At 41.7% G+C, this 22,066-nt stretch overlaps 1 protein-coding gene across 4 annotated transcripts; it reads left to right on the top strand.

Annotated features, from left to right (window-relative positions):
* Nucleotides 1-66: 66 nt before the first annotated feature.
* PRPSAP1 (phosphoribosyl pyrophosphate synthetase associated protein 1) lies at nt 67-20,311 on the top strand. Of its 4 annotated transcripts, none has more exons than XM_081898030.1 (11): nt 67-210; nt 1,518-1,629; nt 4,297-4,349; nt 5,639-5,705; nt 8,578-8,750; nt 10,199-10,314; nt 10,900-10,955; nt 12,526-12,671; nt 13,351-13,421; nt 14,438-14,584; nt 16,410-20,311. In XM_081898030.1, the coding sequence occupies exons 2-11, from the start codon at nt 1,547-1,549 to the stop codon at nt 16,566-16,568; spliced, it is 1,071 nt and encodes a 356-aa protein (XP_081754156.1). In that variant the 5' UTR covers nt 67-210; nt 1,518-1,546; the 3' UTR covers nt 16,569-20,311. The 4 variants fall into 4 exon arrangements, with proteins under 4 accessions (XP_081754156.1, XP_081754155.1, XP_081754157.1 ...); XM_081898029.1 differs by having other exon boundaries at nt 70-210; nt 1,495-1,629; XM_081898031.1 differs by lacking the exon at nt 67-210 and adding an exon at nt 391-1,099.
* Nucleotides 20,312-22,066: the final 1,755 nt, after the last annotated feature.

The following is a 22,066-nucleotide window of genomic DNA, read 5'->3' as shown; positions in this document are numbered from 1 at the left end:
CTAGAACTTCCCACTTGACCGTTGGTCGGACTCTCCCCCTCCCTCCAGGAAGCAGCCATCTTTGTTTCGGGAAAACTCTTCACGGTCTTAAGGAAGAGGTGAAGCGCTTCCCAGCTAAGTGGCAGTGGGATTTCTTTTCTTTCCCCCCCTTTTAAGACAGTCAACCGAAACATCCCCGAGTAAGCAGCGGAGGGAACGGAAGGGAAAGTGGTGAGTATTGAGCACGCTCTTCCCTCCTGCCCTCACTCAACATGTCTGCGTGACACCGGCGAGGACTGCATATCTTTCTCTCAACAGCCGGGCAGGCGGGCGGGAGAGAGAGAGAGAGAGGGGGGGGAAGAGGCCTTGCTTGCGCAAAATGGCCGCCGAGAGCAGAAGGTGGCGCTCTAGGGCGGCGTCTCTATGACCGGGTATACTGGTGGAGTTGACTCTTCGCTTGGGTTGGGGGGCTGGAGAGCGAGCGGGCCCGAAAGAGTCCTGACGAGGAAGGGACCAGTAGCTGCAAGAGAGTCGAGCGTGTGGGCGCCTAAGCCGCAGCGGTGCCTGGAGCTGCCCTCCTCCTGCATCTTTAACCGCCTCGCAGTTCTGCTAAATCCGCCCTCATCTCACTTTCCCCCTCATTCTCCCCCTTACTCCATTTCCACTCTCACAGCCCCTCCCCCCTCATTTTTAGACCCCAACTTCCCCCCCTTCCCTTCCAGCTGCCCACGCCAGCCTAGTCTCCTCTGGGTGGCCTGAGAGGGTCTGATCCTTCTGCACCTTCATCGTTTTCCATATTCCACCCAACCGACCCCCCACCCCCTTTCAAAATCCGCTTCTCCTTATTCCGAAAGTTCCCGTCTCGTAGCTCCACGCCTCTGATTCCCTTTCATTCCTCGGGAAGGCACTCGCCTCCTTCTTTTTTTAATTGCTAATATTAAAGTAAGGTGTTCCCTGCTTCCTCTGCCCCATATCTCCCAGGAAGACTTTGCCCTGCCTACGTCCAGTGCAACTTTTCTCTGGGGCTGGCCGCGTGTGTGGCCAAACCCTCTCTCCGCCACTACTCCTGTTGTCTTGAGAAACCCTCTTTCCCGAGTCTGCCTACCCCACCTTGCTTCTTGTATGTAAACAAGTTTCGTTGTTGTACTCCTTGTTGCCCTTCCTCCCATTTTTTGCATTGCATACTTACTTTGCTTTTAAATTTCAACCTTCACACTAAGCTTTCTGCATGCTAGTTCTTAGGGGCTTGACCTGTTTATTGCAAATAGTATCTCCTCTTCTATATGAGTATTTTAAGGGGGCATGTAAAGACCAGTAACACTGATCTGACTTGTTGGGCTTCTTAACTTCTTTGAAATACTCCTTTTTTGGTGGTTGTAATAATTCTGGTCTGCTGTAATAATTGGGTTGGGGAGGATCTTGCTTGTAAACTGCTTTCTCCCCCTCCCCCCAACCTGCTCTGGTAGTCTTGAGGCAGAAGAGGAGGATGCCAAGGAAATTGCTGTTACCTTATAGATCTGTGTTTTCTCACCCTCGAGCTCCAAGGGGTTTACATGATTCCTTGGCAATGAACGCAGCCAGAAGTGGCTACCGGGTCTTCTCGGCAAACTCCACAGCAGCCTGCACAGAGCTGGCGAAGAAAATCACTGAGTGAGTGTCTCACGTTTTTATGCATCTTGTTCTCCTGTATTAATGAGTTGCAATTGAACAGTATATGAACTGGAAAGTAAGCCATATTTCCTAAAATAGGCTTTTTGCCACATGCCTGAGTTTACATATTTCACTTCAGCCTACTTCAAGAATGCGTGACCCACCCAAGTGCTTAGCATTACTTTTGGTGAGCCCAATTTTTAAGACTCTTTATTTTCACTTTAAAACGCTGGGGCTTTAAGTGACAATTTAATCAGATTTAAATATTTTAAATTGAGTTTTACTGAGGCTTTTGTAAAGTAAGCATTCGTGGTGTATTATAAACAATGTGTGCACATTTGTTGATTCCATTTGTTGCTTTATTAAAGAGAGTTTGTAGTTTTCAACTGTTTTATGTGGTATAGCCATATTTTATTTGGGAATCTTGACAGTTTTTCTTCTTAGTACACTGTTAACTACCTTATCTCCTGTAGGTTGGAGAATTTGAAACTGAAACAAGATAATAATTACCCTTTTGTTCGTGGGTCTGCAACATTTGTCTGATATTGATGATATGCTAAAATCTGTTCTTGCATCAACCCTGTCTCTCCCTGATTGTTGCCTTGTGTCTGATGTTGGTCTGATTTTGCAGACATTTGGAAGAAGTAAGAAGGGTCTCTGCTTTGGAGTGCTTCTGAAGTTTAGCAGTACAGTAGTAACATAATAGATTTACTGGAACAGGCCTGTGGCTCATCTAGTTCAGCATCCTCTTATCACAGTGGCCAACTAGAAGCCCACAAGAAGAACATGAGCACAACAACACTCTCTCCTTCTGTTGTTTCCAGCAACTGGTATTCAGAAGCATATTGCCTCTGACTGTGGAGGCAAAGTAGTCATTGTGACTGCAGGGGCAAGCCTCTGTTTCTGAAGCCATGCACAAACTGGGAAACAAATATTTGTTGGGCATCACAAATGCCAGAATAAGAAATATACCCATCACTGGTGAAAGCATTTGTGGTCCCGTTTCTGCAGATCAAGCATTAGTTCAATCCAAAAGATGGTATCCTGCTGTGGCAACCCATTTGCACAGCTGACATCTGCTTGTGCGGTGAAACTTCCCCTTCTCTCCCCCCCCCCAATCCTCCCAAATCTGCTCTGGACAGTTGGGGAACCCTGTGGCGCCGGTGGATACCTGTTAAGATGGGTGTGGCAGGGAGGTGAGGAAAAAGAATTCTGTTATATTCACTGGCACAACATTGGAGATCTCCCAAAGAAGTTGGGCAAACCCCTCTGGTTAGTCCAGTTAGCATCCCAAGGGTACTTAGAGTGAAAAAAGAGACATTCATTCTGTGTTGCTGTTGTCACTTTCAGGATAACTGTGCTCCAAATCTGTGACCTTTTAAACAGCAGTAAAGCATAATTTAGTTAGCCTCTTATTCTATATTTATAATAATAATAATCTCATTATACTTTTTGAAAATGAAAAACTGACAACCTGGAAAGCTTATGAACCTTAACCTTCTATTTTGGATTTGTCCAAAGCTCAGAAATGTGTGCTGATTCTTTTCCGTCTCAGAAAGGTTTAGGAGCAGTATATGCCACAAAGGCTATGAAAAAGAAACCGTAAAACTGATTAAAGGGGTAGCCTTCTCATGTGTTGTGTGAAATATCAAAAACAAATAAGCTAACTGGCTTTTGGTTTGATGTTTATGTTCCAACAAATCTCTGATTCTATCTTGAAGCATAAATAGCTTTTCAGTGTAACTTGAAAGAGCCTGTGAAGTTGAAATGTACTATATTAACTGCTTATCTTGTAAATAATGCATATATGCTTGCTAAAATATTTGCTTAGTGATGACTTCTAATTAATGGTTGGTTCTTTTAAATTTATTTAAGATGTATTTAACTTGTCCTTCATCTCTTCATCCTACGGAGAGTTACAACATAACAAAAAAAGAGTAGGAATAAAAATTCCAGCACATCAATAGCAGCAACAGAACATCCCATAAATACCCAAGCAAACAGATGGATCATAACCTAGTTCTGCCCTTGTCAGCAACATTGACATTAATAGTACTTCTAGAAGGAAAGCATTCCATAATTGGGATAGCACCACCAATAAGGTCCTATCCCATGTCACCATCTGTTGAACTTCCCCTGCTGGTGGGACAACTAGAAGACAACTGAATAAATTTTCTACCTGTATACCTTAGTATCTCTCTTTGTTCCTAGAACGTTTGAGCCATCTGAGGCCTACTTCAGTTTCCCCCAGTTAAATTTCTAATGCCAGAATTATGTAAGTTCCAGTATCCTAGGAAGAGTTAGACCAGGTTATGCAGACTGAAATGCTTTTCAGTCCCTTCTTTTTAATGGGAAATTTGCTTTAAGAATCCTGCAGCCCTGGCTTTAGTTTTAAAATTCTACTTAAACTAGCTGTAAAACTCAGGGTAGATATCCTAAGCCACTTGGATATGTGTGTTTGCTCTTACTGTGATAATAGTTGCTTCAGGAGTGTTGTTCTGACCAACAAGCAGGATTGAAACTTTGTTGTGGCAGGCAGCAGTTTGTCAGTAAGCCCTGTCTTTTAGTGCTGAGTTTAGCTTTGCTGTTCTAGAATTGCATGGTGAGAAATCCTATGTTAGTATGCTATTGTTGAGAATGTCTCTCTATGTGTGTCTCTCTTTCTAGGCGACTTGGTGCTGAGCTCGGAAAATCTGTGGTATATCAGGAAACCAATGGAGGCAAGTCAGGTTTTTCTTTTTCTTCTAGAGCATTTACTGAAGAACAGACTATAGACATTCCAAAATTGAAAAGGAAAAAAAAAACCATGGGGAAATTATCATTTTTTTAAAGTCTCAAGGCCATTTTCCCAATGACTATTCTCCTGTTTTCAGAACCCAGAGATGAGCCCTTTGATTTTCTAGCTGTTTCCACAACACGTAAATAAAATTGCTAAGGCTTGTTTGTCAATGGCTGAGTGAGCCTTTGACAAACATATTCAATATGTGTATTAAAGACTTATTGTGCTTTTTTTACCCTTGCAAAAAGAACTGTTTTTTAAATTACATTTATACCCCACCTTTCCTCTAAGGAGCTGTAGGTGGCAAACATTGCCCCCCCACAACACATTTTTTCATTCCCGGAACCACATTTGTACCACTGTGGAGTGATAGTTGTGTTCAGATTCCGCCTCTTGTACCTAGTTTTGTGACCTTGGGCAAGTCCCTTGCCCCTATCTTGCCTATTACTGTGTTTCCAGCTTTGGCCAACCAAACGTCTCTGGGAGGCTTATTATTATTATTATTATTATTATTATTTGTACCCCACCCATATGGCTGGGTTTCCCCAGCCACTCTGGGCAGCTTCCAACAAAGATTAAAAATACATAATGAGCAGGGCATGAGGACAACAGTGTTTCCCTGTTTGTCCCCAGCACCTGGTTTCCAAAAAGGTATACTTTCAACATGGATGATTAACTTTGTTCTTTCAGCTGATGAGGAGGGGCATCCATTGGCAGAGCTTAGGTGGAATGGTTTGGAAGAGTTTTGGACAAGTTGCGTTGATGGACGGTGGTGGGAATGGCTTGGCAGGGTAGAACTTGCAGTCCTCCCACCTGTTTGGATGCGCTAGTAATCCCTTCCCACGCTCACCACATCTAAACCGCATGCCCCTGTCCACTGATCACAACACGGATATTCCTCCAGCCAGCTTTAAATTGTGAACTGCTTTAGAATGCAACATGACCCCTAGGAAGGCTAAAAGAAAAAAGAAAGTTTAAAAATACTGCAATACATCAGGCAGGCTTAAGCTATCAGACAGACTCTAAAGATCCATTATCTCAAATAGACACTTGGAAAGCATTTTAATACTTTAATTTTGTGAAGTCTTTATGGTGGTCTACAACAGTAATAAAGTTGTTGTTGTTAAGTCTTTAAACCCACCCACCCCATTCCAGCCATGTTGCTTATACTTAGGTACCAGTAGGCTAATTTGCAAGGATTATTTTCAAATATCTGTGCTTCCTTTACAGAAACAAGGGTTGAAATAAAAGAATCTGTTCGAGGTCAGGATGTGTTCATTATTCAGACAATACCCAGGTGAGGGTTTGTGGGAGTTTTGTGTGTGTATGTGTGGATTGAATTCTGAATTTTATAAACCCACATCCTTGGATATGTGGGAACTCTGGTTGAGTGGATTTGTTCTGGAGTCTTTCCTCTCTATTTATATGTGTAAATATACTTCTGCCATCCCTACTACCCATTCACCATCGTTAACAAGAGAGCCTATGATGTTATTAATGCTAGTTAATCTTTTACACCAACAGTGTGGACTTTAAATCCAACACCTTAATGTGGCACTTAAAAGTGACAGTAAATGAAACCCAATGCAATTCCTCAGCCTGCAAAGCTCTCCTGAAGACTGTATTAGTTACTCTTCCATTTCCTTGCTATTTTGGGATCCTCTTTTTTTTTAAGGTTCTTGCTCCTTTAACTAGATTAATCTTTATAGCAGAACTGTATAATAAAATGCCTCTTGCCAGTAATGTGCCTGCTTGATAGCCTTTAGTGCTGTTTAGTTACAGCGCATCTGCCCAGGAGTTCCCTGCCTTTCTGGCTGTGTGCTGTAGCTTCAAAAAATGATCCTATCTTGCCTGGTATTTAGTTTTATCCTTTCTCCATGTGGAGTGCCTCAACTGCCACTCTCTTTATCTGCTATGCAGATAACCTGCCCTGGTCAACTTTGGGAGCAAGGGCAGGATAGAAATTTAATCAGTAATAATATCCAAGGAGCAGCAAGGGCAGTTCATGGGTGCTGTTTAAGTTTGTGGTGTTGGAAAGGTCTGAATCGCAGCAAAGCTGCGACTCAACAGCTCTGAGGTATGTGTATAAGGCACCCTTTCAAATCAATTTATAAAAGCAGATTTCCTTCTTCCTGTCTCCCAGATATGGTGTAGCTTGCTTGCCTGCACATATCTAGGTTAGTAGCTTGGGGTGCAGAAATAGCCTTAAAGAACTATTCTGTTTTAGTTCACACAAACCTCTCTGTCTGGTAAGAGCTTAATGCCCCAGATGATGAGGCGAGTTATGGGGCTGGGATGATGGCTTTTGAACCAGCACTGCAGTAGACGTGAATGGTGAGTAAGACTAGATAGGAGTAACATAGTTGGTATCCGACCATGTACCATATTTACTCAAATGTAATGGGCACCTTTTTGGGCCAAATTACATCACAAAAATTAGGGTGCTCATTAGATTTGATGGCAGATTTACATTTGGCAGCAAATACTGTTTTTATTTCAAAGTTTTGAAAATCAAGGAGCGCTTTAGATTCAGTGGTGCATTAGATTTGTGTAAGTACTGTATATCTATGATGCTGGAAAGACATTGCGTTCTTTCTCTCTCCCATTGCCCGTTTTTCCTGCCTTGAGACTTCTGAACAGTTTTAACCTAGGCCTATTTCCTTAACATGTAAATGTGCCTAAAGTATTGGGGCTGTTGTTGTTCCTACTTGGTCATTATGAATCTTAGTTTAAAATCATAAGCATAAGTTGATAGCTTGTGAAATGCATAGTCCTAGGAAACAATGACTGTCCTTCCTTAGCCTCTGCCACCTTAAGCCACAGAAGGGGGAAATTGTGCACTGTTAACTTTTTGTCTTAATTGCTTGGGGGATGGAGTGGTTTTATGTAATTCTTGGCTACTTCCTTGATGGTGAACAAAGCTTTTTTGTGTATATAAACAGTGCAGTGTGGTGGAGATAGGAGGCAGAACAAACCAATTTGGAGAACGTTGGCAAATGTGTCAAGATAAATGGGGGTTTAATTTTCCGAGGGAAAGCTTACAGTGGAAGAAATGAGAGCAGCTGGCTAAAACACAGACTTAATCACTCACATGTCTTTGAGAGCCAAAAGACTCCTAAGGGTATCATCTCAGATGATCAGGAAAGACTGTGGTCCAAATCTGGTGGAACGCCAAGTGCAGATGAAAGAAGGGTTGCAGCTTGAATGTTCACTGTGCTTCAGAGATTGTGCTCCTAGAGTGCTTCCAGGTCCAGAGTTCCCCTAATACCTTCAGCAAGTGATTAGGCATGTTTAGGCCTTTTCACCTTCTGCCAACACTGTTTAGCTCCTTGTTGCAAAAGGCTACTGCTAACATCCCACACACACATTCTTTTTTGAAACTGGTGATCAATGGGTCTGTCAGGCACTATGTAAAAAGGAAAGAGCTATAGCTGGTGCAAAGGAACTTTTGATACACGTTGACATGGTGAACATTAACACTGCCACAGATGCCACAATACCCTCTATTTGGAAGGAATTGATCTTTTAGTGCAGTGGTTTTCAACCAGTGTGCTGTGGCACCCTGGGGTGCCTTGAATGACGCTCAGGGGTGCCGCAGGCAACACTGGCCTCTGTCCCTCTTTCCTTCCCTCCCTCCTCTGATGCCCAAAGGGTTGCACAGCTGTTTGTTGCAGCAGCCCTGGCTACAAGCTCTGCAGTTGACATGCATTTTAATCTGGCTTTCAGCTTATCGTTGATTTTAATTATTTGGTTAAACGTTAAAATAGTTGTGTTTAACTGAGTTTTTATGGATAATGTCATTTCTGTAAACTGCTTTGAGGTTGTTTGCAAAAAAAACCCCAAGCTGTATTTTATGGAATAAAGAAATAAGATTGGTAACGGCGCACAAGCTGTTTACTTGGCAGTGTCTCCACCATTTCTGATATTTGCATTCAGAAACCCCTGGCAAGTTTCTGCAAAACCCCAGAGATTCTGTGAATATTACTTTGAAAACTTTTCGTTTAGGTTAAAAAATGACTTTGTTTGCTGTGGTCTAAGAAATGAAATAAATGATTTTTTAAAAATCTGGTCACATTATTTTGGCTGACATTGTCTTCTTCTTAGAAGAAGCTGTTTCTAGAATTTGACTGGCAGATGGATTATTGATTAATATTTTTGAACAATTTCAGAGATGTGAACACTGCGGTGATGGAGCTGTTAATCATGGCTTATGCACTGAGGACGTCCTGTGCCAAAAATATCATTGGGGTAATTCCCTACTTCCCCTACAGCAAACAAAGCAAGATGAGGAAGAGAGGCTCTATAGTCTGCAAACTCCTTGCTTCCATGTTGGCCAAAGCAGGTGAGTGAGCTGACCAGAAGCAGCAAGATTTTACCTCCCACAATAGATCTGACCCTGAAGAAGTGAGTGGCTGTTTTTGCAGAGAGAGACCTTCCTGCTATAAGAATACATTTCTTTTTTTGCAGAAAGAACAGCCAAAAATAATCCTAAAACAAGCCACATATGTAGGATGGCATTTCTAATACTAACAGTGATTTCTATTCAGAAAAAAAACTAGAAATAGCTACCCTCAAACTAGTAATTTGATTTTATATAATATAACAAGAAACTCTTTTGATGCCCTTGAAAAAGTGGTTGAATTTCACCACACCTTTCTCACAGGGTGTTTGTTAGGATAAAATAGAGGGTAAAAAACATACATAAATGTTTTTTTCTTAGACGAAGGGTGAAATAGAAATGGAATCCTTAAAATTCCTGGCTTTGCTCACTGTGGGTAGGAGACCATGCCTCTTTTTGAGAGACATAAGTTTGCGAAGGCTGGAGCAGCAAAGGTGACCACTAAAGTAACAAAGTTCACAGGAGGACTGTTCTCTTGGGCCTACTGAACCTTGGATGAAACCCTGTCTGGCTCTTCTTTTTTTTTAAAGCCCTGTTCTAAATATTGCACAAAAACATTGGCATAAAGCAGTGGGGGTTTTTTAGTCTTGTTCCTGCTCTACGTGTTACTACTGTTTCAGTGCCAAAGTCCGTTGTGAGTCAACATCTGGTACATCCATCTAAGGTTCAATGGTCCCTGTCACCTATAATGCAGAATGTGTGTGGCAATAATCATGATGGGTTACCCAAACCCAAGAGACCAGTTACCTGTTAGGAGTAAAATTTGTGAATGAGATTCTTTAAACCACTGTTTCTCAAACTATGTGATGTGGTGGACTGGCAAGCCCTACCCTCCTCGTCATGTGCCAGGGACTGGGGCCATATTTAGTTCCTGAAGCATCCTGCCCAACCTTGGCTGTGATGGAGCCACCATGGACTGGCAGCCAATGACTAGTGAACCAGCACTAGTCTGCAGACTACCTAAAGCAGAAGTGCTTTAAACCCATGTTACCTGGGTACATCAATGTGACTGATACCCTACTGCACTTCTTAAGCAAGTTTAATGGACTAACCTTTTTTTTGCCTGAGGGTCACATTCAACCTTTGCTAAACCCCAGAGTGGAAGTGGCTGAAAGGGAGCTGGTTACCTTGCTTGCACACAGACTTTGCACATGTTCCCTCTTCTCAGCTGATCCATTCATCTGCATTAGGCCACTGGGCAGTGGGGTGTGGAAGGAAAGAAGCTTGCACCATTTCACCCACCTCAGCACCATGTCAACTTTACTTTCTTTCCCCCATCAGCTCTTGCTGTCAGATTTAGTGAGGTCTTGCGAGGGTGGGTTGGGTGTGCATCAGGCCCCTAGGCTGGCAGTTAGCACCCTGGTGTAACGTATGTTCTTTCTGTTTTATAGGCTTGACACACATCATCACTATGGATCTTCATCAAAAAGAAATCCAGGGATTTTTCAGCTTTCCTGTTGATAACCTGAGGGCTTCCCCTTTCTTGCTTCAGTATATACAAGAAGAGGTGAAGTTACTTGGATCCATCAATAGTTATAATCTCAGCTTGATTAGAACGCTGTTTAGTGCTGGTCTTTTTTAGACTTGTATATTGCTTATGCTTGCTCTAGGCAACTAATCTTTGCTGTTAAAGGGGATCCCAGTAATATATCTTAACAGCCTCCTTGCTAAAAGTGCAAGCTGCCTGGCATGTTGGGAAGCATTTGCTGATAGCTTGGTTAATACTGGGGGTAATTTTCTTCATAGATTTTCTTCTGCCTTTGCCTCTACCTGCTTGTGGTGGTTGTTAATGAATCCATGGTTTCATGTTTTAGTGTGGCCCTGAGCTAAGGCTAGTCAAATATATATATATGGACGGGGTCTAATTACTTAAACATCCTGCAGCAATGAAAGTAAAAACTGTGTAGAACTATTTAAAAGCCAATTTTAGTTGAATGTCTCCCAGTGTTTTGAGAATGATGATACCATTGCTCTCAGCTGTCACCCTATGTAACAAAAGAGCAATTTTATTTATTTATTTAAAAAATCTAATTCATTCTGTGTCAGAGTTTAACTGCTTTTAATGTCTCACCATGGTTTCAATGTGCTCCAGATTCCTGATTACAGAAATGCAGTAATTGTAGCAAAGAGTCCTGATGCTGCTAAGAGGTAAATACAGTTTAATTTTGATGTGAATAAACCCAACAAAATCAGCTTGTACAGGCAATGTTTAAAGATGCCTTAGCACTAGAGATTAAATGGTTGATATGTGAGGAATTGGGAAAAGAAAGGTGATTGGTTTCTGTTTTCTCTCTTGCTGGAGAAAGTGACAGGCTCTGCTAGGAAACAGTTTCTTTTTATCAGAAGTATAGCAAGGAGATGCACCAAGAACTTGTGGGAAATGCTGAAATGCTCTTCTTCATATTCTTCAACTGCATACCTTAAAACACCAGCGAGAAACCCTGAAATAGATTTTAAAGATATATGATAAATTCATCCCCCTCTGAGCTGCAAAAAGGTCTGTGGAAGGATAGTGTGGGAAAAGATCTTCTTAATATAATTTAATAGGCATGAACCTAGGGCAGTTTTTTAATATAGGATGGCCACTGGAAAACTGCATCAGTGTGGCAGATAGAGTGTTTAAAAGATGCCTAGCCCAATGCATTTCTGGACCACCACCTATATTTGGAGAGCTTTATTCAGTATCTAGCTCAAGAACAACTGACATGTCTCCCTTAGTTTTCCTGAATTGAAGTAGTAATTCTCTCTTTTTAAAAATCAAAATGGAGTGACAGTTGATGCAACTGCAGCACCTTCAACCTGTTTGGACCTGGTGCATGCACAGTCTTCATCCCTTCCTATATCTTTTTACCATTCAATAACTTAGCTGTGTTACTCTTATGTGACTATTCTGGTGTGTCCCTATAGACCATATGAAGGAAACCAAGAATATATGTAATCTGCTTAGGGGTTTTCCTTGAGTTTTTTTTTTTTTTAAAAGGCTTGGGATCAGTCCATCCATGCCAGTAGAAAAACAGTTTGTGTGTAGTGATCCTTCTTGTTCAATTACATCAGCTTCCAGTGAATACCAATGCAAACATTTTTGAACCTTTGGAGACACTGTTTCTGGAATACTTTGAACAGTTGATCACTTTGAGACACTTTCCTCTTTTCCCTTTTGAGTGGAGTGTAAAGTAATGCTAAGGAGATCACTCCCATCAGCACAAGGATTTCTGCTTTCCAGATGGAATGGTCTCCCCTCTCCTTCTGCATGCTGTTCTGGAGGAATTTTCCAACCTCCCAGGGCTGATCTGAGTGTGGGGAGCCCCATTGTGTTAGTGGTACTTGTTGCCCTGGCTTCCGCCAGCACAGCTATTTAGATTAATCCAGACCTAGGTTATATCTTTAGTTCAACATTTGAAGTTATTACAGAGACAGAGGAAAGGAGCATCATGTTTTGGAAGTGTTTGACACACTTCCAAAATAAATAGCATCTGCTTTTCATATTAAAGTGGCAGAAGGTGATTGTGCATGGAGTCCATTTTGTTAAAAGGAAATTGAAAAACAATAGTGAAAAGCAACATTCTTAAGCATTAACTACTTATTGTTAGTTGAAAAAGCAAACTCCTTTCCCAAGCTGAATCCTGTTTAAATGAAGCACATGGAAATGAGCTAAAGCAGAGGACTTTTCAAAAGTGAATATATTTCACCCCACTAATATCTTGTTGCTTTTATGTAGGGCCCAGTCTTATGCAGAGCGGCTACGGCTAGGACTAGCGGTTATCCATGGGGAGGCTCAGTGCACAGAGCAAGACATGGATGATGGACGCCACTCTCCTCCAACAGTAAAAAATACCACTCTGCACACTGGTCTGGAGCTACCCTGTATGTTGTTGCATTTTTCTTTACTTTTATTTTCCTTTGGTTTGATGTGCAAGGCATTTCAACGTAAGAGCCATCTGAATTCTCTGCTGAGGAAACAAACTTTGCACATATAATAATTTGTAGCTATCTAAAGGGAGATAAGGAACCAAGCAAAATTAAGTTGCTTTTAAATCAGAGGTCATGCACACATCCAGGAATAATCTGCAATCAGTTGTTTAATGGCAACACCAGAAGTCTCTCTCCCTGCATTAACTTTCTAAAATGAAAACTGGGTGATTTGTGTGGAAAGGACTGGTCCTGAAAACCTGGGCTGAGCATGTGCTCAAATAGGGCTGCCATATTTCAAAAAGTAAAACCCTAAATACCAGTAAGTTTCACTACCACCACCCCTCCTCCTCCCCTCCCCTTCGAGGAGTATCTAAAGATGACCTTTTAAAGGGTGGCTGAAATCAGTGATGTGAGACATAATTTTTGTGCCTCAACACCATTCATTCAGAATTGCTTAAATGTGACAAGGTTTGATTGTTTATGTTCAATAATAATAACAGCTATTTGAACTGTCTTTCATTTAAGTGAAACAAAATGCCCACTATGAGGTCTCTTTCGTACAAAGCATGAAAGATGAATATGCATATTACAATGAAGCTGTGATTCTGATGTTGGGTTTTTTATTCCTTAGTTATGATGGCCAAAGAGAAGCCACCAATAACAGTAGTTGGAGATGTTGGAGGTAGAATTGCCATCATTGTGGTAAGGAACTAAAAGGCCATGATGACAAATGGGATTTTTTCCCCTAGGTTTCATTACATCTCAAATATTTATGCCTGGATGCAGTTGGGATTTCAGGACTGGGCTAGAAGCCATGCAGGAAAACTAAACAGTCACATTGTATTGTCTGGTTTCACTTTTTCCCTACTAATTAAATAAGGTAGCTATCCTCCAGTATTAAATGGCCTTATGAGGCTGTGGTATAAATTCCTGTTAGTGTTCTGTCTGGAAAGAAAATCTAACTCTGATAGACAGTGACACCTCACTGAGTGAAGCTTTGGGGTTCATTACTAACTTCCTGGACAAAAGTCTAGGTACAGTAGCCTTTCCATTTGGAGGGATGATTGTTTTAAGATGCAAGACTAGACATCCTGGCCTATCCAAGCTTGTATAGTGTGCATGTTGCCACTGTGTCATAGAACTCCATATGAACAAGCTTTTCAGAACCTCCTACCCAAAGGTCCCTATTCTGGTTTCTCAAACAGTCAACAAAATTGACAGGGCCTTGTGCCAAACCAGTACATTTTGTGTAGCCTTTGTGACTAGCTTCCTATTGCCTGCCTTTCCACAAGACACTTCTTGAGTTTGTAACCAGGAGCATGGGCAGCTTGCATTCTGTACCTCTCCTTGAGAGAGAGCTAACTAAAGCCATTTTTGTATTTTCAAATATATCTTTGCCCAAAGAAGCATTTTCATGTATATTTTCCAAACAGTACTCCTTCATAAATCTTTGGAAAGTTTGTGCCTGTCATGTGCTCATTATAGGAACTTAGCCCTGTCCAGGAAGCAGACTCATACCATTCTGGTATAAATACCTGCTACTGAAATCCTTATTGGCAATGTACCAAAAGTTCATATGTAACTTTAGGTTAGACACTGAAGCATCTTCAGATTATTCCAGATTTGCCAAAGTGGTTACATACTGCTTGTGGGACAGTGGAGCAGTTTGTGCTTGCTAATAACTTCCAGATTTAACTGGGATGTGTTTTGCTTCTCAGGATGACATCATTGATGATGTGGAAAGCTTTGTGGCAGCTGCAGAAATCCTGAAAGAGCGTGGTGCTTATAAGATCTTCATCATGGCAACTCATGGGCTTTTGTCTGCTGATGCTCCACGTCTAATTGAAGAGTCATCAATTGATGAGGCAAGTCTTGGTATATTGCTCTATGGGCAAGATTGCCTCTTATTTGTGTATTAGTGTTGTTTTAAATAGCAAATGATGGATTTAGATTGATCAATAAGTTGACAGATTTGTATATGGAATACAAGACTGTTGCACATTCTGAATATGACAGGAATTGTAGGAATGACAGGAATTGTAGTACAACACACAGCATCAGTTGGCTTCTGCATGAATCTAGCTGTTGCTGGACTAGGATTCCCATCAGCCCCAAGCAGAATGATCCTTTTTCAGGAATGACAGGAATTGTAGTACAACATCTTGAGGACTAGCCCCCTGCCCTGCTGCAGCATATATTTTTCAGTAGATGGTAAACTAACTGGAGTTAAGAGTTTTGCTGAGATTGAAACCAAATGCTATTGGTTCATTACTCCAAGAAAAAGAATGGCTGGTTTAAACAAGAACCTTACAAACAGGGATTCCCATTCTTCCACTACTATAGCTCAACACTTAAATGTTTTCTGACTACAGAAACACACAGCTGTGCTGTGGTGGCTGCCTGTCTCAGTAATCTCATACTTCAGACCAGGGGTAGGCAACCTAAGGCCCGTGGGCCAGGTGCGGCCCAATCACCTTCTCAATCCGGCCTGCGGACGGTCCAGGAATTGGCATGTTTTTACATGAGTAGAATGTGTGCTTTTATTTAAAATGCATCCCTGGGTTATTTATGGTGCATAGGAATTCATTCATATTTCTCCCCCCCCCCAAAAAAAAATAATATAGTCTGGCCCACCACATGGTCTAAGGGACAGTGGACTGGCCCACAGCTGAAAAAGGTTGCTGACCCCTGCTTCAGACCATAACATTTTTCCCACCAAGAGGAATGCTGTGCTGTAGTGCCTCCTTCCTCCTTGTCTTACTGCTTGTGGAAACTTGAAGCTGCATCCATGTGGCTGCATTTTTCCAAGCAGGAAAATGCAGCAGATTGCTACAGTGGCAATACTTGTGGTGCATTTTGTCTTCTGGCCTAGAGGTTTACAGTCGAGAGCCATTAACACAGTGCCCATCTATGCAAAACACTGAGTTGTACTCAGATTACACCTACTGAAATGAATGGACCTAACTTAGCATCTCATTTCAGGGGGTCTACTCTGAGTAAAACCTAGTTGAACACCATTCAATATGCTTTCCCCATGGCCAGATATTATGGGAAATTGTAGGTCTAAGTGTCTTTCTAGGATTTTAGCACTATTTAAATAAAACTGCAGCTGTACTTCTAGATTTGTCTTAAATCCTAGGTTTTAAATTTAGGCAGACAAGCATTGAAAGCCCCAGCCACCTTTGGTCCAGGTGAATTGTTGCTTTTTCAGTGAGTGGGTGCTGCTGAGCTTATTACTTGACACTTCATACTAGAACTAGTGTTTCAGCTTGCTTGCTTGCTCACTCACTCACAACCCTCCTTTCTCTGGCCCACCTGTTTATCTCAAGCAGTTCAGGCAGCAGCAGCTGTTTCTGAGGAGCAGAGGCGCCAGGTGTTGCTTTCAGCTGCCTCTCCTGTGCTCCTTACTACCAGCTGCCCTGTTCTCTTGCAGCTTTATAGTTTTCTTTGTGGTTCTTGCATTAATTATATTAATGACACCTCCAACTATTGCGGGGCATCAAATGCAAATACCTTACACAATCTCAAAACTTTCCATTAAGGAATTTAAATGCAAATGCACACTGTGTGTGTTTGGTGACCCATCAAGGAACTTCTGGTTTGATTTTATTTTTCAAAAGTTAGATCCTGTGAATTATGTTTCAGCCACATTTCTAAATTTAATCTTTTTGCTTCCCTGTGCACTGCTAGGTGGTGGTCACCAATACAGTTCCTCATGAAGTGCAGAAACTGCAGTGTCCCAAGATAAAGACTGTGGATATCAGTTTGATCCTCTCTGAAGCCATCCGCCGAATCCACAATGGGGAATCCATGGCTTACCTCTTCCGCAACATTACCATGGATGATTAGATTCTCTTTATCATTCCCACATCCTCATTCCTTAAATAGAAGGGAGAAAAGAAATGTGCAAGGAAATATGCATGAATCGGCAGTGCCACAAAGTTGATGCTATTTGGGTGGGGGAAGCATTATTATGGGTCTGGGTGTCAAGAGACTGATGCCGTGAGGCCCAGGTATTTCAATTTCACTGGCCAACAGTTCTCGGAGCCAGCTAGATCAGGGTGCATTGCAGTCTGTTTTAAAAACCGATACTAGTGGTGGCCTTCTGTTCTTGTTCAGCAAATCTTGTGTATTCAATTGCTTACAGAGATTTGACTTCATAAATTCTCTAGTCATGCATGTCTTCAAGCTCCATGGAAGGAGGTGTGATTCTTCTTGCACTGCTGGAATGTGCAATGCCCTCTTACTGCCTTTGGAGCCATTCTTAATATGGGTGCAGCAGAGCTTCCTCTTGTGAAACCATCTACACATAGGTACATTTTACTGCAGTCTAGGTAATTTGATCAGCAATAACATAGCATGATGCTAAGGGGTTCCAAAGTCATGGTAGAAACTAGAATGTGCTACCTCTCCTCCTCTATAGAGCCCTAGGTTCCAGTTCTGCCTAGCTGGCCATGAGACAAGAGTATATAACATTTTAAGACTCTAGCTACAGTTTGTGAGTAAATTTGTAAGATTAAGTACGGTCTGATGGGATTTGCTTCTGGTGGTATTCTGTGTTCCTTCATGGCCAAAAATTAAAGCACATCGGCCAGAAAGTATAGAAACATCCATGTAATACCTTCCTGTGTGTTTCACACAGCTGTACTCTTGATGCACAATGGTAAATCTAGAACAGTTTTTTATCTGTTGCGTCCCTAAGAGAGAATTCTATAGTGCTATCTATTAACATATAGGGTGATTCTGCCTGCTGCCCAGTGCAGTGTTTCTTAAAGCATTTTACTGAGAAGGTATGCAAAATTCAAATCTTTTTGAGATAGTCCCATTATATGGCAGCCTCCAGCTAACAGTGAAACTGCCTACCCCTTGTGCTGTGTTCTCCTAGGGTGCTAGTGTTTGACCTGTAAGATTCCTGCAACTGTCTAGCATAACCTTTTCTTTTTACCTTTCGGTTGTTGAGGTCCAATGACTCCCAGCCTCCCTGGTCATTGAGTCATGCTGGCTGGGGTTGAGGAAGCTGTAGTCCAGTAACACCTGGAGGGCCCTAAGTTCCCCATTCCTGATCTAAGCAATAGAACGCTTGGTCATTAGTAAGAATGAATAGCATACTTATATGACAAATTACCAACCTCTTTAAGGTCTGCTAAGTAACAAAACACTCCAAGACAGTTCACAAAAGCAGCTAGTGTTAATTGTATTTACTCTGATAACTGTTTGATTAAAAGCAAGAATGTTGCATTTGCCAACTACTGGAGGCCTAAGGCTGCCGTTCCACTCTGACTGGGCAATTGGGGTGAGAGATGACTAGGTACCAGCCACAGTCACTGCTTGGCTGCCTGGTGGCTGCTACTCAAAAGCCCACTCAGTGTTACTAGCTATCATAGAGATGGAGAAAAGGGAAGCAAGCCTGATGCTGCCCACCATACTGATCTGGCAGTTCCCTTTGAGGGAGCCCCTGGAACATGACCCAGTCCTTTGCTCTGCAGTGGCTCTGCCTGGTCCAATCCATTTAGCCCTGCTCCCCCGCTTTGGGCCCAGTTGTTCCCTTACATTTTCTAGGACCAGACCCTATTTCTTTTTAACAGTTCAGCTGAAGGAAGATTTAGATCAAGGTAGCTTTTTCCTTATCACATGTGATGGTGTAATAGGAGAAAAACTGCACCTGATGAAATACTTATTCCTGAGAGTGGACTTAAAGGGATTGAAGGTCTAAGAAACTTTACACCTCTGGCCATAGTTCTTGTCAGCTTCCAAAAACCCCTCTCCTGGCCACCTTGTTATTTTAACAACTCAAATCACCATGTGAGGGGTTTCCCCCAAGTCCCACTTTATCAACTCCACCAGCTCTTTGCTTCAGTCTACGATTGAACCTGTAGTAAACCTTCATCTTGACTCACTGCCCCCCAGCTTCCTACTGAGAGTGGCTCATTACAACACAGGCTCCTTCTACAGTGTAATGACTAAAGCAGTGGAGGTGTGAGAATTCCAAGTACTCACTGCCACTGTGGACATGAGGCACCAGAAGCTTAGAAAGAGGATGTATGAATCATCCTTTTAGCACGCTTTGTAGCAGCCAAACCACTTAGGTCCTTGGCTCACAACAGCTCTTCTTATCTCAGCCTCTTGCATAGGACCTTTTCCCAGTCAAACTGAAGACAGATACTGTATACTATGTTCTGTTCCAGAAATTTCACGTCTCAAGCTCTTGCCTGGCCTGAGCATCGGGCTTGCTTTCAATAAGTCAGCTTTCATTAACTCAGCAGTTAGAAGACTAATTAATACTCCATGGTGTCATAGCTGCTCAGCCAATTGCTGTCAGAAGCTTTACTAACGAGGAGTGTTTTTTTGTTTACTGCATTACAATAGAGAATACACGGGCAGCCAACATACCCTTCAGGTGTTGCTGGAATAGCTGCAACAGGTAGAGGTTGGTGTCCAGCAACTTATTGAGTGCATTCCATTGGCTACACCTGGATTATAGGATCTTGAGAGTGCATTCAAATACTCGTATTGAAAGATGAGAAAACAAAAACCTGCTGTGGACTAAACAACTCATTTGTTAACTAATTATCAACAGCCACATTCTGACGCCAAACAATAAATGGTCCCAATAGCCATGGCAACAGGATGCTAAAACAGCAACATTTCACCAGCCATGCAAGCAGATATTCTGGCACACCCAGGCACGGTTTAAGTGCCTTATGGGTGAAATGGCAATTCTAATTCACACTAGAGGTTGTAAGAACAGAGCCCAAGCATACAGTATCTTCTAGACTGATAAAAATGGAAACAACTTGTAATGTTGAAACTCCCTTAATAGCCTGAGTTATCAAAAACACAGGTGAGGCTTTCAAAAGTACCATGAAGAGTGTCTTCTTCACTTATCTTTGGGGGGGGTTGTTATTCACCTTTCCCCAACATATTTTCCCTCCAACTCAAGCACATTTTAAAATGTATATCATTCCATATTAAATTACAGGCAAGAAAACTGCAAGTCCAGGACAGGCTTTTAACTGTTCAGCAAGTAAAGTTTCCTCCATTTATGTATGCAAAAGTGCACACAATACAACTTAACTACCTTTCTGTCTCATCACGGCTACCTAGGTATGCACATCTTGTTGAGATGCTGTCTTTTAAAAGCCCTCCCAGATGGCTTTAAACATAAGCAATACCTTGGGATAGGTTTACTATGAATCCTGAGCATTAGAGCAAAATTACTCTCATCCATTGCTGTGATTTTTATGAACTCGGATTCAAAATTGTCTGAGAAACTTCTAATGTTAACAGTTAAAGTATTAGCGGCATTGTGTAAAGTTGTGGGTAAAGTCCCAAACATTGTGAGGTCTCCTTTGCTCTCAATCGGTTCAAATATTCATGATGGATTTCTGTTGCCAGTTTTACAACGATGAAAACCACCTATATTCATGTTGGAGGGTTAAAATGTTCATCTGTGCATTATCATACTGCTTTGTTTGAACACTATATTGGTCCTTAATGTTCTAAGCAATTTGGCAGAGACAATTGATATGTCAAGACCCTGGACTACAACAAGAGGGATGGTGGATGAGAATTAAAGTGATGTAAAAGTGTTACACATGGCATTTGAATTTTGTTTCTGTCCACACTAATCCTAGAGGGTTTTCCTTACATATTCCAGTTGTTGCATCATTTTCCCTTTAGTCTTGTAGGTTTTAGAAAGAAGGCCCATAACCTCTCCCATTCCATCACCTCCAGCTCCTGGGGAAGACTTGAAGAGGTTATTTTTGCTAGTTTAAGTTAGAGCTTTTGGAGGGAGCTGGCTTTTGGTTTTAAATGGGAAATCACTTCTTTTTCAGATATTTAGAATATTTTTTTCCAGATGCATAACTTAAGTTTCTTAACTGCTTTGACATTTTAACATTTATCCCCCTCATTCTCATCTTGCTCTGTTTTGCTTTTTTTCATGCTCCTTTTTAATTAGGGTGACAGGGTGATGCAACAAACCCACTTACTAGTGCAGACAGTTGCAACCTCCATTTCAAGTAAACTGCCCGCCTCAAGCTGAAGCTATGGGAGAAGCGAGTATAATTTATACCTCAGCTTTCTGAGATTCTAAGACAAAAGAAGTTCTGTCATGCCACACCATGCAACTGGTCACAAAACAGCACACAGAACATGATCCAAGTTTCACAGAGGAGGCAAACCATACAACTGAGAAATGGGCAAATGTCTAGTAGCCTTCTTGCGTGATCAGAAAAAGCATGCTTCCATTGCATTTTATCTTTTTCAAATTTGATTATGTTTACAACCATGCAGAGTCTTATCTTAATCAGAGCTGCCAAATTAAGAGTGGAATTTTGCCACTTGCTGTGGACATGCAAAACAAAACAAAAAACCCTAGATACTTCAGAAAGAACCTTGGTGTGCTTTTGAGAAACAGGGCTGAAACTGGTCCTGATCTGATGCACTGCCTAATAGGTCCTGGTCTCTTCCTTGTTGAACCAGAAGGCAGTTTGATCAGGGCTTATATGCAAAAAAGTAACACCTTAGCCTGTACACCATGGTAGGATCTCTGGCCTCTGTTTTGAACATTCTAGGTGTATTATTCCTTTGCGCAAGCTGTGAAGATTGCCTTCTTGAGCAGAAATTTTATAATGTATCCAAAGAAGAGGTGATTTATTCAGAATATTCCTGTAGTGTTTAACATCTATGAACCCTTTGTGCATTTCTCAGAGATACTGATGGTGCAGTGGGTAGTATGAAAAGCCTGCTGTCATGCACATGTAGTCAGTTGTTTTTAGTCTTCCAAATCAGGGTGAAGTGGGGAAAAAATCTAAGCATCTACTTTTTGTCAAGCTTGCTTGCTAGAGCCTGTTCTCAACTGCTATGATTGCTGCTAGGAATCCCAAACAAAGATCCTTTTCAACCATTGGAATGGGAACTTTGTTATCTTAACCCTATATTTATTGACTTCCATACTAACCTGAGAAAGGAATGATGGAGCTTTGTGGGTTGGCATAAGGAGGCAGCCACAGTAACACCTTAAATTAATCTTGCAGTGACTGTCACTTCTTGACAATGGCGCGCTTTGCACCTTGTTTTTCTTTTCAGTTTTCCTTTCTGTTTGGGAGCCCATGATTGATTTTTAATAATTTTTGCTTTGTCATGAGCAAAACTGCAAGCAAACCCTAGAGGGAGGTGCACAGAGAGAAAAACTATGTACGTGCCCTTGCCTTTGGGTATCTCACAGGACACAGCCTTCCACTTGCATGTATTTTTATGATAACCTGGAAAGCTCTTCCACACTAAGGGCTCGTCCAGACTGCCTTTTGTGCTGTGTTTCTAGACACAGGTCGGGGCGTTAAAGC

This window comes from Podarcis melisellensis (genome assembly GCF_964234715.1).
Source record: "Podarcis melisellensis genome assembly, chromosome: 2".
Classification (NCBI taxonomy): domain Eukaryota; kingdom Metazoa; phylum Chordata; class Lepidosauria; order Squamata; family Lacertidae; genus Podarcis; species Podarcis melisellensis.
The sequence above is the reverse complement of the archived record's forward strand: the minus strand, read 5'-3'. Positions and strand labels throughout refer to the sequence as shown.

Coding starts and splice junctions, on each gene's coding strand:
- PRPSAP1 (XM_081898028.1), top strand. CDS start 1,466: ATGCCAAGGAAATTGCTGTTACCTTATAGATCTGTGTTTTCTCACCCT. Junction 5,706..8,577: donor ATTATTCAGACAATACCCAG/GTGAGGGTTTGT, acceptor GAACAATTTCAG/AGATGTGAACACTGCGGTGA. Junction 13,422..14,437: donor GTAGAATTGCCATCATTGTG/GTAAGGAACTAA, acceptor TTTGCTTCTCAG/GATGACATCATTGATGATGT.